The 14,633-nt window shown below is 42.1% G+C and overlaps 1 protein-coding gene across 13 annotated transcripts in view; it reads left to right on the forward strand.

Moving 5' to 3' along the window:
- Positions 1 to 14,633, forward strand: part of FBRSL1 (fibrosin like 1) — a 1,004,090-nt gene that overhangs the window by 861,068 nt on the left and 128,389 nt on the right. For all 13 annotated transcript variants that reach the window (XM_089489878.1, XM_089489882.1, XM_089489880.1 and 10 more), the window contains exon 6: positions 9,644 to 9,689. In XM_089489878.1, the coding sequence (XP_089346004.1) occupies positions 9,644 to 9,689 (46 nt within the window). The remainder of the gene's footprint in view (positions 1 to 9,643; positions 9,690 to 14,633) is intronic.

A 14,633-nucleotide genomic window follows, 5' to 3' on the forward strand; every position in this document is an offset into this window, starting at 1 on the left:
CCTGGAACTATTGTTTTGGGTTTACGTGTTGACCTGTCACAAGGCCAGCTCGCTCCGTCCCCATCCCCACCCCTTACTTAGTCTGCATTGGGTTGGAAGAAATGTATTATGTCTTCAGTGAGTGTAGGTATTGTCTGGAAAATGGAATAAGTCTTCTAGTTATAGTTCCCCCCTTGATTTTTTAAAATTAATTTTTATTCAATTTTTGTTATTGGGGGGGAGAGACAATGTAGTGGATTAACATGACATCAACCACACACAGAAAAAACTTCAATAAAGAACAGTTAACAATGGTAAGGGACATAGTTTTGCCAACAGAGTACTAGAGAATATTCTAAATAAATGCTGAAGTGTCATCGTTGGAAGGGAAATCAAGATACAGTGTATCTTTCCATAGGTCCACTTGAGCAGCTGGAGGTTGCAGTTGCGGCGAATGATTGTTAATATATTCAATAAATTTTGACCAGACATCCTAGAAGGTGCCTTTTCTCTTGTGCCTGTTACAGTTTCTGTAACAATAGTACAGGAGAGTTTCTCCCTTAGCCAAGATTCCCACATGCTTGTCCAGCAGTTGTCTATTGTTAGATCACCTGATTTCCAACATCTAGCTATTTCTAGATGTGCTGCTATGAGGGGGGGGAAGCAATTAAATTTCTGTGTTTAAGGTTCCTGTTATCATTAACATAAAGAGATAACAATAAAAGAGTAGGACAGAAATGAACTGGTTTAGAACCACTGTCCAGAACCTTTTCACATTGAGGCAATCAAGCCACATATTTTGATATGTTCACTTTGTTTTTTGAAAGCATCTACTACTTTAAGTTTGAAACCTGCTGGTGAGACTTGAAAACCTGTAAAAACACACTTAGGCCTGTTACAAACGGGCACCCTAGCACAGACTCAGTCCGTACTAGGGTTAGAAAGGTGCGTCTCTTCCAGACGCCCCTAACCCTAGTACGGACTGAGTCCTGAGTCCGTACGAAATGGTGGCGGCCGTTCCACATGGCCGCCGCCATCTTGACGTAGCGGACGTGCTGCGTCCACACGTCGCGCCCCGGAAATGACGCCGCGAGTGTGCGCTTTGGCACTTGCGGCGTCTCTTCCGGGGCACAGGAAGGAGCACAATTTTCGCACTCCTTCTTTGCAGCAGCCGGGAACAGCGCCGTTTGGCTGCTGCAGTTCCCGGACGCTGCAACCGGCGGCGGCAGCAGACCGCCGCTTTTTGGCAGTCTGTAACCCGCCATAGTGCTTAATTTGCTGTGCCTTTGCCTAAGAATGGACAGGGTCACAAGAAAACGTTACATTTTCAAGAAGTTACAATAGATGTGGGTCCAAGTCAAGAGCCAGATCAACTATGTACGTGAATGCTGTTCTGCAAGAATCAAAGCAAAATATTCATCTAGAGGGGGAAATTAGAATTAAAGGCAATGGATAGAAGTTGTTAGCCCCTTAGAAAAATAAAAAGGCTGGATAGTAGTTTGTTCAAATGTTCCTTGGAGAAACTGAGGATATTGTCCCATTACGTTCCTAAACAAGGAGGGAGAGTTGAGGGGGAGTAAAACAACCTTTGAAAAACAACATGTGAAAAAAGGGAAAGCTTTGTTACAGCCCTCCAGCCCCTTTGAAAATAAGTAGGAATGGGTTGATATTAAAGTTCAGTATAACTTGCTAATGGTGTGGTCTCTTTGAAAGTCTTTCTTCAGCATATGGTGGAATTGTTCAAAAGTGTTTCTTTCTGTTTTGTCCTTTCTTTCCCAAGAGGAGAAAATTGAAAGCTTAACAAAATCCAGCAGGAAAGAGGGATTCCCATCTCCCCCTTTAACAGAAGTGACAGCTTTAATAAAATGTACATTTCTCTGGCTTCAGCACATAGGTTGAAAAGCAGGAGCAGTCAAGGGAAAAGTCAGGCATCAAATAGGAATAGAGGTGTCTTCCATCTTAAAGCTTTAGGCTGGACTTGTCAGCCTGCATCAGCTAGTGATGGAGAAAGCATTTGTGTAACCCACTAGAGGATACACAGCATCATCCCATGCCTTGTGTTCCATTTGATGGAATTTTATTTGGAGGAAGATAGTCCAAAATGAGTTGAAGAGATTCAGAAGAAACAACAAGAGGTTCATTTAGGTTTCATTGCAATCCTATGCAAGTTTACTTGCAATGAAGACCCACTGTATTTCTTGGGGCTCACACCAAGGTAAGTGTGCATTGGATTGCAACCTTATTCTCATAGGCAGGGCCAGTGTGGGTATATTAGTGCTCAAGTTGGGAAATCCAAATGTCTCTCCTTCTGCTCTATAAAACTGAAAATAAATTATATCACTGACAATTTAGTACCTTTTAAAGACACATAGGCCCGGTACACACCACTTGCAAAAGGCTGGCTGGAGCCACCTCTCTTTGCTGTGCAGCGTTACCGCAGCAACCAAATGGCGCGGTACCATTGCGCAGCAAAAAAGTAGCACTTAGAAGCAGCTCCTGTTTGCTACGCAGCTGCGGTGCAGCAAAGCGCCGTAGGACGGCGTGGTTACATCACAACTATATAGCACCATTAGGACACTGTGCAGCTGCAATGTCGCCAATGCGTGTGACGTGTGGGTGGGGCTGCGCAATCATAGCGCCCCCCCACGTACTGGGGTTAGGGAGCGGGTGGTTGGTTCCGCACTCCCTAACGCTAGTATCTCCAGGAGCACGGGGCATTTGGGCAGTCTGTACCGCGCCATAAGACTGCTGTTTGTGGCCGACCTTTCACTTTGTCTTCAAGAAAGACTGGCCCCATGTTAAGAGAGAACACAAACATGGGTTTTTGCCTTGTGTGTCTTGGGATTTTTACAGAGAGGACTGATTAATTGTGTTGCTCCATTGCCCCCTTCCAAACAAACATAAACAAATTGCTTGGAACAGCAGAAAAAGTAGAAAGAAAACTACCACAGCATGCTCTTCAGTTTAATTGTTTTAAAATATATAGCGCCTTTCTGCACTATCATACTTTTGCACTGTAAATGCACATTTGTTTCCCATTTTTGTCTACAATTCTTACCTCTGTGTTTCCCTTTCTTCTGTGAGGTTATCCCAAACCTGTGGGGGGGGGGGGGACAGCCCCTCTTCGAAATGGCACACTTGTTGCTACTGTAACTATTTTAAAAACTATTATATTTTATTAACCAAAAAATGCAATGGCCGCTAAACATACAATTCTGACTGCCACATTTAACGTTATACAGAAAACTCAACAGTTGTATAGAAAGTGAGTGTAGTTCTACTGTAGTTAATCATACACAATGCAGCCATCCCATGCCCATTCTTACTGGCATTTAGGAAATTATTTTAAAAGATTTTCTTTAGTGAGTTAGAGAAGATGGCTAGAGCATAGTTTAGTGGCTAAACTTTAACCCTAATGTACCCAAGGAGGAAATACCTGCAGTAAGCTGCCTTTCCTCTTGCTCTGTGATCAGGAAAAGGAGTTTAGAAGCTTTTCTTTTTAGTCTATTGATTACCATGTCTTGTGGAATGACAAACTGCCCTTAACTTTTCATGATGGATAATTTAAGAAAACACAACTTCCAACCTTTATTTTCTAAAGCTGGTGTCATGAAAATAACCATAATTAATCTTAGCCTGAACTAAAAGCAGAAGTGAACACTTCCAAAATCTTTATCTCAGGTAGACCTTATCACAGGTATAAACCTCAAGTCTTGCTGTGGATCATTCTTACTTTTGCATGTAATGCTAAACCATGATTTAGTGCAGATCTGGGCACCTGTGCTGTGCACGTTCCAACATACCTCACCCTTCACTGTACTAGCTAGGGCTGGTGTGAGTTTGAATTTATAGCTATTGTATTACTGTACATTTTGTCATACCATAGTACAGTAATTGAAAGACACGTTCAGTGCTATAGCTGAAAGGAGTTTGTTGCCTGCTTTCTGTGATATTTGGCATTTCAGTTTGGGTTAGTGAATATTTAAATATTTGAATTTGAATTGAGAGCAGGATTTATCTGACATTGTAATGAACAGGATATTTGATAAGGATATAGAACATTTTAAAATTTACTTCTGATTGGCAGTTGTCTATATTAGCAACATGAGAGACAAGGTGTTTAATATGATGACGATGGTATAGGACTAAGAGTATTTTTTCCTCCTGTATGAGCTGAACTTTATCATTTATACACATATGAGTGAAAAACTCTTGAACTAGATTATTGCAATAGTTGACTGTGAGCAAAGCCTCTAATTCTTTTGCTTCTTTTTATCTTCCTCCTTTCACCTCTATGGTCTTTAGGATCAAAAGGATCAAACAGTAAAATTTATTCATGTTGGTTTTATTCTGTATTATTCATTGGGCATGTACACAGTTTCAGTAGATCGGTTTGATAATAAATGAAATGGATGCTATTAAATAAAACAGTGTACCTGAAGGCTACCAGGAATGTTTACCCATCTGATTGTATAAGCCAGGAAAGACAACAAAGTGACTGCAGTCATAGAGGGAGCGTCCGCAACCCCATGGAATTTAGTGGAGCTGGTTAACTCCTTTTCCTTGCATTTCCAGACATAGAAACATAGAAAGATGTGGAAGATCTTTGGAGACCAATGATGTGTGTCTCTGCACCCACACCACAGAATTAATGCAACTTGACACCACTTTAACTGTCATGGCTCCATCCTATGGAATCCTGGGATTTGTAGGTTGTTGTGGCACCAGAGATCTCTGACAGAGAAGATCAAAATATCACACAGAAATATAAATCCCAGAGTTCTGTAGCATTGAACCATGGCAGTTTAAGCAGTATCAAACTGCATTAATTCTGCTGTGCAGATGCAGCCATGGACAATAATTCATGGTTTTTGCTTGTTTGTATAGGAATAGAGTTGTCTCTTTTTACATACAATGCAAAGAAGAGAGAACCCAAGACCTTGGCAAAGAACTGTGTTGTGCAAAGAGTGCCAGCTCTGTAATGTGTATTTGGATTAGGTTTACAGTTAAGGAATCAAGACGGCCAATTACAGAGGCAATATATGGTGGCCTCTTAGCTTGCTCTTGCAATGATCCTGAATGCTGTTGTGAAGCTGTTTATTTAAATATTCCAACTGTCCATGAACATACATTAAACTGATATTAAGCAACACTGAGCCTAGTCCTGGATTGACTCAATTGTGCTGGTAGTGTTAGGTGACAGGGCAAGGGAAGAAGTGCCTAGAGGAATAGGGCAGGATTGGCACTGTTGGATCGTGAGCAAAATATCTGCCCCTTGGCCCAGTCATTAGCATTGACTCCATCCACACTGCAGACATAATCTAGTTTGACACCTCTTTAATTGCCATGGCGCCATGCTATGAAATTTCAGGAAGTGTAGTTTGTTGCGGCACCAGAGAGATGCAACAAACTACAAGAAACTGTGTGTCTTGTTGATTTTATCTTCTGTCTTTTAATGGTTTTTTAAATGGCTTTAATCCTAGAATTCTATCCATATTTTAAAATAACTGTTTTACATTTTATTGATGTCTTTGTAGATATTTTGATCTGTATTTTAAAAAAATATTTTGTAAGCTGCCAGTGTATGGGGCCGGGGAGGCGGGATATAAATGAATTATTGTTATCCGGTTTTCATGTGCATGAGAGCGACAGAGTCTGATTATTTTCTTTAACAATGTATGCAACAAGTATCCTGCCAAGAACTATTTTGTATTATTTGGCATACGGTACGGGGTTGGTGTTGAGTAAATAAATAACCAAAGGCTTGGCTGAGAATAATGGCTGTCCTTTGTTTCAGTCTTGCAGCAAAATGTGGTTTAAGCATAATAACCCAAAAGCAGAATTTCATCCATGTGAGATGCTTCATCTCCCAAAGGATTTGTAGTGATATTTTGTTCAGTGACCTGAGGCAACCTTTGTAGAAAATACATGACCCAACATTTCCTCATAATATGGGTTCTGTCTTTTCCTCCAGTGGTTGTTTCCCCTTTGCTAAAATATGCAGCCACATTCAATAAGATTCTGCAGCAGTTAACCTCTTGTAACTGAAAAGAGGTTCTTCTAGAGAATACTTTCCTTTTCTGTGCTGCCTGTAATAGGCCTGTCCCAAAGACCATTGACGCTGGGAAGAAAAGGCTCCCATTGATTCTGGTGAGCCTTTTGGTTCAGGGCCCAGGATTGTAACAAGTCTGCTTATGTTTCTCCAGGGTTTATTTTGCTTCCTGAATATCTGGCTTTGAAATGCACAGCATCACAGTACAACTCATAAGGCACTTAATAATGCAAGCTTCCCAAGGAGTGGCAAAAATAATATCCATGATATTGGAAAGAAAATCAGCTTGGTTCAGCCATAAATTGAATGTGTGTGTGTGTGTGTGTGTGTGTGTGTGTGTGTGTGTGTGTGTGTAAACACAAGAGTTTATGTTAAATACCCAAACTGCAAGCCTTTTTTGCGAGGGGGGAATCCCACTGAACACAGTGGATCTGAATATAGTATATGTATCGGATTGCATTATCACTCCAACTTTATCTGTGCCTCCTGTGTTTAAGTTGTATAAAATTTGGGCCAAAACACCCTGCAGAAATACGTAATCCAGTTTGAGACCACTTTAACTGCCCTGGCTCAATGCTGTTCTGGGAACTTTAGGCCTCATACAGACAAGCCAAAATAAAGCTGCTTCGGGTCACTTTGGAGGTATGCTGTTTAAATGATGCATGTGTCGTAAGAGGCCAGAAGCAGCACCAAAACCACGCTCCAGTCCTAAAGACTGGAGCGCAGCTTGCTTGCAGCTTCCAGACTCTTAGGATGCATGCATCATTTATACAGCATATCTCCAAAGTGACCCAAAGCAGCTTTATTTTGGCCTGTCTGTATGGAGCCTTAGTTTTCTGAGACATTTATCCTTTGCTGTCAGAGAGCTCTGGTACTATAAGAAACTACAGTTCCCAGAATTCCTTAGCACTGAGCCAGGGCAGTTAAAGCAGTCTCAAACTGGATTATTTCTGCAATGTGTTTTGTCCCACTGTATCTATCCTGCTTGTTTTTGAAAACAGCTGTCTTTTAAGGAATATGTCTTGTAAGGAATATATCATTACCTTTACAACTGTATTAGGAAAACTTAAGTGTACATGTGTAGGCTACTCAGTTGTATACTCCAGAATGCAATATTTCAGAATAATTACTAAAGTGCTTTACAGTAAGTACAGTTGCCATCCAGTTAAGGACATTTTAATCATGCAAGATCTAGTTGATTAATTAATCAATTACATTCCTCAAATTTGCATCTGAATAAAAAATAATGATTCTAAAGAATTGTAGAATCAGAGAGTTGGAAGAGACCACAAGGGCCATCCAGTCCAACCCCACCACCACCACCACCATGCAGGAACTCTCAATGAAAGCATCCCTGACAGTCTGCTTAAAGACTTCCAAGGAAGGAGATTCCACCACTCTGTGCTGGAACGTGTTTCACTGTTGAACAGCTGTTACTGCCAGGAAGCTCCTCCAAATGTTGAGCTGGAATCTCTTTTCCGGTAGCTTGCATCCATTGTTCCATGTTCTTGTCTCCGGAGCAGCAGAAAACAAGCTTGCTCCATCCTCAATATGACACCCCTTCAAATACTTAAACAGGGCTATCATATCACCTCTTAATCATCTCTTTTCCAGGCTAAACATACCCAGCTCCCTGAAGAAATACACTTTCTTTTAGTTTGGTGTGTGCATGTATAGAAATGTACATAAAATGTTTGCCAGTTTGTTTCTGGGCACGATTCAAAGTGCTGGTGATGACCTATAAAGCCCTATACTGCTCAGGTCCAGGCTATTTGGAAGACCATATCTCCCTGTATGAGCTGACCTAGGTTCTGAGATGGTGAAGAGAGGCCTTTCTCTGATTTCCCATTGCTGTCGCAAGGTTAGTTGGTGGAGACATGAGAGAGTAGGGATGCCATATCTCGCCTGTAAGCGGGGCAATCCCGCTTTTGGCGGTGCCGTCCCAGTCCCGGTCCGGTTTCGCGCCAAAACCGAGACTGCCCCGCCTACGGCCACCTCCGCCCCCACGCGTACCTTCTTTGTGGCTGCGGGGTCCTCCAAGGCCTCGCTGAGGCCTGGGAGGGCTCTCTGTGGTCCAAGCTCTGGCCGCGGGGTCCTCCAAAGCCTTGCTGAGGCCTGAGACGGCTCTCCGCGGTCGAAGCTCCGGCCACGGAGATGCTCCCTCCCAGGCCCCGGCGAGGCCTACATATCAAAATGTAGGACTTTAAAAAACAAAAGTCCTACATTTTGATATGTTGTCCTACATTTGTCCCAGTTAGGAGGTCTTCACTTATGGCAACCCTATGAGAGCGGGCCTTCTCACTGGCTGCCTCTGGACTCCAGAATTTCCTTCCTCAGGAGGCCAGAATGGCCCCCTCTTTTTTAGTCTTCTAGCAGCAGAAAGCTTTTAAAGACCAGCCTACGGGTGCAGTATTGTTTTAACTATACTGTTTTAAATCACTTTCTATCTTTTATAAATGCTTTTTAATTTTTTATTGTGTGATTTGTTTTTTTACTGGAATAGTTTAATTCTGTTTTAATGCTCATTTTTAAATGTTTTTAATCATATTCTTTTAAAAACATTTTAAAATGAGCATTAAAACAGAATTAAATTAAATCAAACAAGCAGAGTCCTACTTTGGGGCAGAAAATGAGATATTATTATTATTATTATTATTATTATTATTATTATTGAAAATATGCAGTTTGGAGTTTTTATAAGCTCTGATGTTTAAAATTAATTAAAATCCCGTCCATTTACAGTAATTGGGGGGTAGATTTTCAGAAAGTAGATTTTCAGTCAATTAATGGACTAAATTGAGCCTTTAATTGATGAAATATTCCTAACAAATCCCATTGATTTCAGCAGGTCTTCTCCGCCGCAGATTTCCATTGGATTTAGCCATCTGTGTTTCATAGAGGGAAGGAGAAACGCTGATACAGAGTTGATTTAGGAAAATGTTTGTGCACCAGGGTTCTTAATCTTTTACAGTACATGTTGTTGTCACCCTGGCTGAAACCCAGTGCCCCTGATTACCATGAAGCTGTTTACAAGGTTTAGGTTAATTGGATTTCTTAACTACTTCCAGGAGCAGACATAGAGCATGGATGGAATTTAAAAAGCAGAATACAACCTGGATATAAACAGGAGGAAGCAGCTTTACTTAATCAGCTAAGTACAGGGTAGCGTTCTGGGAAAGGTCTTCAGTTTGGGAGAACTGTTTGGGAGAACTGTGCAGCCCTGCTGTATGTTCTGCCCTCACCTATAAGGTCTTCTCCCTAATCCTCAAGAGATGCCTAACCATCAGTGAGAAGCTGTGAAATTGTTGTGACTTTATCCATACAGCCAATTTACATGTTCTGTGTTCTGGGGAGGGCCCATAAACAGAAAGCCCTGTGAATGCAACTTGTCCCTCAAAAGACAAGGCAGGAGTTCAAGGCCCTCTTTTCACCTGCTTCATCTACCTGCCTTCTCTGTCCTTGGTTCCTTTTAATGGCACAACATTGCACCCTCCAGGTGTAACACATAACTGCAATCTTCAACCTCACGCTGACTTGTTTTGTTATTGCTGTGGGGATAAACTAAACTCTCATTTAGACTCAGTCATCTTTTCTCCTTTGTTATTTTTTCAGGCTTCTGAAGGCTCAGAGAGGCTCTTTTCCCCTGCAGCAACTAAAGGTAGGTAATTTTGAAGAAACATCATTTCCTGACATTTTGTTGAGTTTGTTGTTCAGTTGAAGACTTTTTTCGGGGACATGAAACTACAAGATGTCTCATCCATCACCCATCCAGCACTATTGGTCTAAAAAGGCTTAGGGCTTTGGTTGTTCGCTCTGCCCTGGAGCATGTGTCTGTTATCTTAAGAGCATGGAGGTGGAGAGAATATGAAGATAAAACTCCTCCCTTCTCACTGATCCAGTTATTCCTTTTGCTCATGCTTCTTCTCCAACTCATTTGGGCCCATAGCCAGAAATTTGGTGGGAGTTGTATTTGGTTTTTTGACTGATTACTCCAATAGTGTTAAGGCCATTAAAAGGGTTATATCTAATCACCATCTGGATTTCTTTCTTTCTTCCCTCCCTTCTTTCTTCGGCTTTAAAAAGAAAGGGTTTTTAGAATTTAGAAAAATTATTTTATAGATTACAACTCCCAGATTCCTGAGCCAGCATGGCCGCTGGTAGGGGGATTCTGGGAGAATTAGTCCAAAAAGTTTAACTTTTTCCTATTTTTAAATAGAGTGGGAAAGAACAGAATAAGCACACATACAGGAGCATGCACACACACACACACACAGATAAAGAGAGAAAGAGAGATTTCAGGGTCCTGGTTTTAATTAGGTATCTGCTAGTGTTTTAACTGATGTTCATTTTATTGTAAGTTCATTTTTTGGCTGTATTTTATTGTAAACCACATCAAACACCATAGAACTTGCTTCCAACTAAATATGGCTAGGTTTGACTATGCCTCGTGTTGCAGGCTTGTTGTTATACTGGGATTTAAAAAGTTGTAGAAAAATTGCATTATGCATAAAGAGCCATATATATTGATAACACTAATACTTCTGTAATGAATTATTTCATAAACGCACAAGTTGGATCCAGAAGTAGTGATACTTAGTTAATAGGACTTGTTAATAATGACAAATGAATTTAGTTTAATTGTGTCTGCTCTAATTAAATGTTTAAAAGTTCTTTAATTTACATGTGCTTAATTGTTTCGTACATGATTGGGCTTTTTGAAGGAAAAAACAAACATGAAATAAATTATATCTGTTACAAGGAGGCTTCCATTGCGCAAATCCAGAGCGGTGTCATGTGTCAGTGTGACTTCAGTAGTCCTTCAGTGTGTGATAGGAAGACAACTTGCTCTCTCTATCCCTGTCCCTCTTGGCTAGCAGCTCAGGGTGTGTGTGGCTGTAACTACTATGTTGCGCCGCATAATTAATTCATCTTTTAGGGACGGGCGCTTTCCATCCAGCTTAAAATTGGCCATTGTAAAACCGCTGATAAAAAAGCCCTCCCTAGACCCCCCTGATTCACAATAATTATTGGCCTATCTCTCTGCTGCCATTCTTGGGGAAGGTGATCGAGAGGGCGGTTGCCATTCAGCTTCAATCGGTCTTGGATGATGCTGATTTTCTAGACCCATTTCAAACTGGCTTTCGGGTGGGCTATGGAGTTGAGACTGCCATGGTCGCCTTGGTCGATGATCTCCGTCTGGGCATGGACAGGGGAGGAGTGTCCCTGTTAGTGCTCTTAGACATCTCAGCGGCTTTCGATACCATTGACCGTGGTATCCTTCTGGAACGCCTGAGAGAGTTGGGAATCGGGGGCACTGCGCTCCAGTGGTTCCGTTCCTACCTCTCGGGTAGATTCCAGATGGTGCAGCTGGGGGACGTGTGCTCCGATAAGAGGGCCCTTACATCTGGTGTCCCTCAAGGAGCCATTCTGTCCCCCATGCTATTTAACATTTACATGAAACCGCTGGGAGAGATCCTCCGGAGACATGGGGCGCGGTGTTATCAGTACGCTGATGACACCCAAATATGTTTCTCTGTGTCTCCGACTGATGCAGTGACCAGGGATGGCATCTCTCCTCTAGATGCCTGTGTGGAGTCAGTAATGGGCTGGATGAGGGAAAACAGACTCAGACTGAATCCAGAGAAAACGGAAGTACTTGTGATAGGTTCCCCGGGTCCAGGTTTGGAGATTTGTCCACCTGTCCTGAACGGGGTCACACTTCCCCTGAAGGACTCTGTTCGCATTCTGGGGGTGCTCTTGGTCTCGTCGCTCCACCTTACATCTCAGGTGGATGCGACGGTCAGGAGTACCTGTTATCAGCTTCGGCTGATACGCCAGTTGCGACCCTACCTGGGCCGGGGGGACCTTGAAATGGTGGTACACGCTCTGGTAACCTCTCGGTTGGATTTCTGTAATGCGCTCTACATGGGGCAACCCTTGTACCAAACCCGGAAGCTTCAGTTAGTTCAGAACATGGCAGCCAGACTGGTCACTGGATGTTCCAGGTCCAACCATATAACACCTGTTCTGCAAGATCTACACTGGCTGCCTATTCGCTTCGGGGCACAATACAAGGTGTTGGTTATAACCTATAAAGCCCTAAATGGCTTGGGCCCAGGGTACTTGGAGGACCGCCTCTCTCCATATAGTCCGACCCGCACACTCAGGTCAACCGGGATGCAATTTGTGAGGGTTCCACCCTCGAAACGCTCTACAACTGCGCAGAGGGCGTTTTCTATCTCAGCCCCGCAGTTATGGAATTCGCTTCCCTAAGAGCTCCGCTCGACCCCCTCCCTCGACCAATTCAGGAAGAGACTCAAAACGTTTCTCTTCGAACAAGCTTTCCCCCAGTTGTAATTGCTTTTTCTCCTCCCCCCCTCCTTTTGCACCTGCACTTTGGCTAGTTTTTGTAAGGTTTTTAATCTGTGTTTTTAATTCCTTGTTTTAATCTCTGATTTTGTTTTATATTGTATTGTTGATATTTATCGTTTGTTGCTCTATGATGTTGTAACCCGCCTTGATCTCATGGAAAGGCGGGCTAGAAATAAACGATTTATTTATTTATTATTATTAAATGGGCTTGGTTCAAAAGGCTTGTCAGACATACACACTGCTCTTTCCTTCCCCAAACTTGTGCCAAGTCAGAAAACAACTTAAAATGTAAATGTATAGTAGCTCTTATCAGAACTGGTGATGAACCACTGTTGTCACAAGCTTTTTTTACTCACTGTAGACATATCTTCTTGGTGCAAAGGGAGTGAGGCATTAACTGCTGAGACTGTTACAAGACATCCTCCCTGCAAATAAATCACTGAACAAATAGGAAAAGGCTGTTTGTTTTGGCACCCACCTTTCTCACACATAGGTCTATCAGACAATTTTTCTTTCATGTCCTCTTTCCATTTCTGTCTGAAAAACAAACCTTTTTTTTCCTCAAGAAGGTTAGTTGGATTCAGAACTGTTACTTCTTACCAGCTGGCTTCTCCACTTGAAGCTCTAGAAATATCTCTTGTAGAAGCTGTCAGTTGGTTCTTGTGCAGTCCCCAACTCCTGATTCTTTTCACCAGACCTGTGTCCTTAAAGGAAAATGTCTTTGCTCATATATAGCACTAAACAACTGCACCCTGCTTGTATTCATCTACACCAAAGGGCATGATGCCTAGGCAGGTCTGAACCTTGGCATTCCTGTTTAAAAAGTAAACACTATTCCCACCCTTTCCCTTGACAGCATACTGAAGGTTCTGCCAAACATGTCTTACGGTGATATTCTCATACTGCTGCCAAATCTTTTGGCTGAGTTGCACTGATGTTGTCTTCCTCCTCTTCCTTGTTTGCAGTCAGCCATTATGTCTCTGAGGCTTTCAGGTATAGCCTGAACCTCATCACTCATTTGATAGAACCTAAACCCTGGAACTAAAGATTGGAGAATTTGAAAAATTTGAAATGCTCATCAGAAGTCTTATTGGAAGTCCCACTATCCCAGAGGCTAGATTGATGAGTACAAAAAAGGTCTTTCTCAGTAGCAGCACCTCAGTTGTGGAATTACTTCCCAAGGGTAATTCCCATCCTTTTTGAGCTTCTGATGGGCAGCCAAAACCCAAGTTGTATAGGGCTAGCTTTTGTACTGTTTTAATTGTGTATGTTTGTTTGCAACTGGCTTTAAAATATAGGTTTGATTTGTTAAGAAATCATGTTTTCATCTGTTTTGGTTGTTATACATCATCTTGGAAAGCCTTCTGGACTGAGAGACAATGAACCAAAATTTTAATAAATGAACTTGGACTGCAAGGCGGAATACAGTATATACTTGGTTATTTTTTTTTTACTAGTAATAATAGTAATTTTGATTTTGTCTTCTGGACAAAACAACAACAAAGGGTTTCATGCATTTGCCACCTACAGAACTGGGCAGCTCCTAGAGTGTGCCAGGGACAGAATATTGGCCTCTGAATCCTCTGTAGGTGCCTGCCCTTGGCACAGAGCTTGATATGCATCCTTTATCTAGGCCAGATCAGCTCTTCAGAACTCTAAGCCCTTAAAATTGTCAGTGTTGTTTTAAAACAAGCAAACAGTACTACCTGATCTGCCAGGTGCAGTCTTAAACCTTTGTCAAGCAGAAACTACATTTCCTCAGCAAGTGCCCCATAAGCGGAATGCTCTGCAACTGCTTGGCCCGGTGGGCTAACCGCTTGCAGTCTTTTTCAAATCTCTGCCTTTTTGTTTTATTGTCTTTTATTTTCTCCTCTTGGCCACAGAGCAGTGCCTCAGGCCAGCATGGAAGATTCCTTGTTAAGAGAAGACTCTGAGATTTTGACTAGCATGTCTGATCCATAAAAGAGACCTTGTTCTTTGGAGATCAGTGCTGCATAATTTTGTTGCCTTCAGGGGACTCAGTCTTTTTCTATGGTTTCCCTCCTCCCCTTCATTGCCTGCTGTGCTAAACTGTCATAGTAAATCATTTTAAAAACTAGAAATGTAAAACCTCCAGAGATAGGGCATGCTGTTTCAGAACAGATACCTTATTATTTTAAGAAGGGCTGGGGGTGTGGGAGGGTTTTGGAAATGGATGGTTACTTCACCTGGCTCCCGGCAGGGTCCCAGC

The sequence above is a fragment of the Sceloporus occidentalis genome, unplaced genomic scaffold (genome assembly GCF_023333645.1).
Source record: "Sceloporus occidentalis isolate IW3139 unplaced genomic scaffold, rSceOcc1.0.p SCAF_41, whole genome shotgun sequence".
NCBI lineage: Eukaryota > Metazoa > Chordata > Lepidosauria > Squamata > Phrynosomatidae > Sceloporus > Sceloporus occidentalis.